Below are 3,954 nucleotides of genomic sequence, written 5' to 3'. Positions count from 1 at the left end.
GTGGCCCAGGTCAATGAAGAGAACTTGCCCGTGTACAACCGCTGTGCCCTGTACGCACTGGGCGCGGCGTACCTGAACCTCATCAGCCAGCTCACGACGGTGCCTGCCTTCTGCCAGCACATTCACGAGGTTGGTGTCCTCATGATTTGGGACATGAGTGCTCCGGAGCCCCTCATCTTGTGGTTTCTCAGAAACAGTGTACAACCGCTGTGCCCTGTACGCACTGGGCGCGGCGTACCTGAACCTCATCAGCCAGCTTACGACGGTGCCTGCCTTCTGCCAGCACATTCACGAGGTTGGTGTCCTCATGATTTGGGACATGAGTGCTCTGGAGCCCCTCATCTTGTGGTTTCTCAGAAACGACTTTTCTTTAATTGCATTGGTCCTTCAGTTAGTCTTAGGCATTGAAAAAAGGGTTGAAGTCAGAACTAACACGAGTGAGTTACTTGACATGGCATTTCCTCCTGTGTGCCATGACAGAGTGGGGTGGAGTGGGCAGGGGCAGTGTCGTATACCCTCTCCTACCCTGCTTCCTGCTCCCTCTGTCCTTCCCCCACTCACCGAAGTGCACGTGCACCCACCCCTCAGATCATGAGGACGAAAGCCACTCAACAAGAGTTTTGCTATGAAAGGCCTCACCACAGAGGCAGTGTGATCAGAACGTTGACACCCACTAGCTGTTTTGCAGATTAAATAGCTATGAAATATTTCCCACGTTTGCTCCATCTCTCTCCTTTTCTTTTCCTTTGCTGAGATATTTTAAAACAAATCCCAGCTATCATGTCCTTTCACCCTACCTATACAGTATGCATGTCTAAAAAACACGGCACCTCCCTACGTGATCGCCATGCTATTAACATATCTAATTAAATTTTCAATAGTCCTTGGTATTATACTCAGTCTTTAGTCAAATGTTCTCAGTTGTTGTGTAAAGATCTTTTAAAATGCACAGAAGTACTTACAGGTGGAATGATATGATAGTGAGGATGAACTTTAAAATACGCTAGCAAAGCAGAACAAAACAAATGACCCCAGGTCTCAGCTGGCCTGGGATGGCTGGGGAGTCGGGGCAGGGGTGGTGTCACTGTGCCAGAGACCACCCCAAGGGACACAGGGCCTTCCTAGCCTCTGGGTTGATAAGGGAGTGCAGGGAAGGCAACACACAGATGTCCCCTTCACTGAAAATCGTGGGGCTGCTGCTGGCTCACTGCACATGTCTGCATGCTGCTACCCCCACTTCTCACCACCGCAGGACTTTCCCCTCTCCTGTCCAAAATTTGCAAAGGATACTTAGGAAAGCTCAAGATGTCACTGTCCGTCAGCATGTTTTTGCAATGCACCTGAGCATTGCAGTACCCAGGTTTGGGACATGTTATGACCTGTGTTCCCTTTTGATATGTTTAAATAGAAAGCACAGGCATAGGGCACAGGAGCAAGAAACTGCAGTCTCTTAGAAGTTACGTCCCCACATTTGGAGGACACTTAACATGCGCATGTAGTTGATGGTGACAGGTTGAGCAGGCCGCTTGGGCTGCTCAGGCTGCTGTGAGTGTCACTGTGGGTCTGGGTTTCTTGCTGGAGAAGCCCAGCTGTGGTCTGCTTGGCCAAGGAGGGTGTGGGAAGGAGTAAGTGCTGAGACTGAGCAGGGAGCTCTTTTTGTGCCCTGTTCTGAGCTCCCTCTCCCTGCTGGACCCAGCTCTTATCATTTGGTTCCTCCCAAACTCCAGGTGATAGAGACCAGGAAGAAAGAGGCTCCCTACATGCTCCCTGAGGATGTGTTTGTGGAGAGGCCCAGGTGAGGAGTGCACCTGGGACATGGTCAAAGATTCCCAAGGCAGCTAGGTAAGAAGGTGGGTGGTCTGAGGCCAGGAAAGGTCAACACCAAGAGGCTTAGGCTTCCATGGAATCAAGCACAGAAAGCAGACCCAACCTGTGACCCAGAAGTCCTGGATAAAGTTTGACCCCATCCTGTTACCATAATCTACACTTCAAGCACATGATGTTGAGCCATGATGGCGTGTTGTACTACAGAGTGTGCAATGATGCCACCTCTGGGGCTTTGGCCAAACCCATGGGAAATGCATCCTGGAGGAGACAGTCATTCCTGACAAGACACCGTGATTTGGGCTGGGGGCTAGCATCACTTCAGCAGCAGAGGAACTCAATGGAAAGACATTCTGAAAAAACAAAATGCCTAACATATGGAGGGCTTTATAAATTATGGCCCATCCATATGGTAAATAATTGGTAAATAATATCAACAGTGTTTTAGAAGAATATTTAATGAAAAATATGCACTATATGTATAAGAGGTGAATAAAATAGAGAACAGTGGGGGGATGCTTGTGTGTGTGCACATATTTATGTGACTGAAGGATTCTGCACACCATGTAAATAGCGGTTATCTGTGGAAATGGGACTATGTGTGATTTTCTTTTTTTACTTCTCTGTCGTTTTACATAATGAGCATATAACTTCTGTGATAAGGAAAGTCATTAGGAAATCTCTCTAGTCGCCCACGGTTCTGATTGGTCTTCCCTCCTTTGCCTTTCAGGCTGTCTCAGAATCTGGATGGAGTGGTGATTGAGTTCCTCTTCCGCCAGAGCAAGATCAGTGAGGTCCTGGGAGGCAGTGGCTACAATTCGGACAGGCTCTGCCTACCCTACATCCCCCAGCTGACAGGTACGAGCTCTGTGCAATGATGTCCAGGCCTGCCTCTGTCTTTTTTGGCCAGGTAAGGGCCTGAGTGTCAGGGACTTATGGGCCCTTCCATCCCCTCCTGTGGCATCTTAGATGTTGCACAAGAGTTGAAAAACACAGTGGAATTTATGGTGAGATCCTTGATTTCCCCCCCTCTCCTCAGTGCAGGATCCCTGGAAGTAACTGGCCGTGAGATAGCTGGCCTGTGGGTGGGAGAGGCTCCACTGTGCTGGAAAGAGCATGCATGGGCTACACAACTAGAGACTCAGTTCCACACCTCTGTGCAACTTCCTGCCTGAAAAGTCTTAGACAAGTCCCTTGGCATCCCTGAGTCTCGGTTTCCGTGGCTGTGAAATAGGGATATTAACAGTACCTGCCTTAGAGAGCTGACATGAGAGGTCCACGACAGTATGAAGGGAAATGCACATAAGACGTGCTGTGCAAGCGACAGCTGCTGGCGCTATTAGCCCGTGATGTTCACACAGTCGAGATGTGCGTTCTGGTCATAGCAGCTGCTTCTTTTTGCTCATCGACGGTTTCAAAATCTTAGCCCTAAAGAGCAAAACTGACCACCCTAAGATGGGCACAGGAGGCCCACAGCAATTGGAAGCTTCCATAAACTCCAGGTGTAGCCTGACTGTGGACTGAGCCTTAGAGGACGACAGAGCGAGCGGAGGCAGGGGGGGCGTTCAGGAGAAGGGACTAGCGGCTCGATCCTGGCTCTCCGAGGGCTGGGAACTCCAGCTTCTGGGCTGCTTCTTCCCCAGATGAGGATCGCTTATCCAAGAGGAAGAGCATCGGAGAGACCATTTCCCTGCAGGTGGAGGTGGAATCGAGGAACAGCCCGGAGAAGGAGGAGGTGAGTGTCGTTGTCACTGTCCTGGGGAAGCTTCTGCCTCCTGTGAGTTGGATGCTCAATTCCAGGCCTGTTAATGGCATAAAATGTTTATAGTTACATGGAAAGTAAGTATCTCAAGTGAATCCATTTTCTTACTGACTCTCACCATATATACGTATATCGTAGATATTTCCGTCTGAAAAAATTATTATCGGCCCCCCTTCTCCCATGCAAATATCATAAAGATCATTCCTGAAAGGCTTGCTGGTCATCCTTCCCCACCCACAACGGGGCAGACATGCTCTGTGTTGGAAATTGGAAGGTTTGACAGGAGAGATGTGAGAATAGTTTTCATAGTGTTTCTTCCAGGTATATCAATAAAGATTCTCTTTTTTTTTTTTTTTTTTTTTCCTTTT

General features: G+C 48.9%; 1 protein-coding gene across 1 annotated transcript in view; it reads left to right on the top strand.

Annotated features, from left to right (window-relative positions):
- The window catches only part of EFR3B (EFR3 homolog B (S. cerevisiae)), a 29,499-nt gene that overhangs the window by 17,671 nt on the left and 7,874 nt on the right, over window positions 1-3,954 (top strand). The window contains exons 13-16 of the mRNA XM_008594428.1: window positions 10-129; window positions 1,728-1,795; window positions 2,555-2,682; window positions 3,468-3,559. Coding sequence (XP_008592650.1) covers window positions 10-129; window positions 1,728-1,795; window positions 2,555-2,682; window positions 3,468-3,559 — 408 coding nt within the window. The remainder of the gene's footprint in view (window positions 1-9; window positions 130-1,727; window positions 1,796-2,554; window positions 2,683-3,467; window positions 3,560-3,954) is intronic.

This window comes from Galeopterus variegatus, unplaced genomic scaffold (assembly GCF_000696425.1).
Source record: "Galeopterus variegatus unplaced genomic scaffold, G_variegatus-3.0.2 Scaffold10777, whole genome shotgun sequence".
Classification (NCBI taxonomy): domain Eukaryota; kingdom Metazoa; phylum Chordata; class Mammalia; order Dermoptera; family Cynocephalidae; genus Galeopterus; species Galeopterus variegatus.
This window is presented reverse-complemented; position numbering and strand designations above follow the sequence as displayed.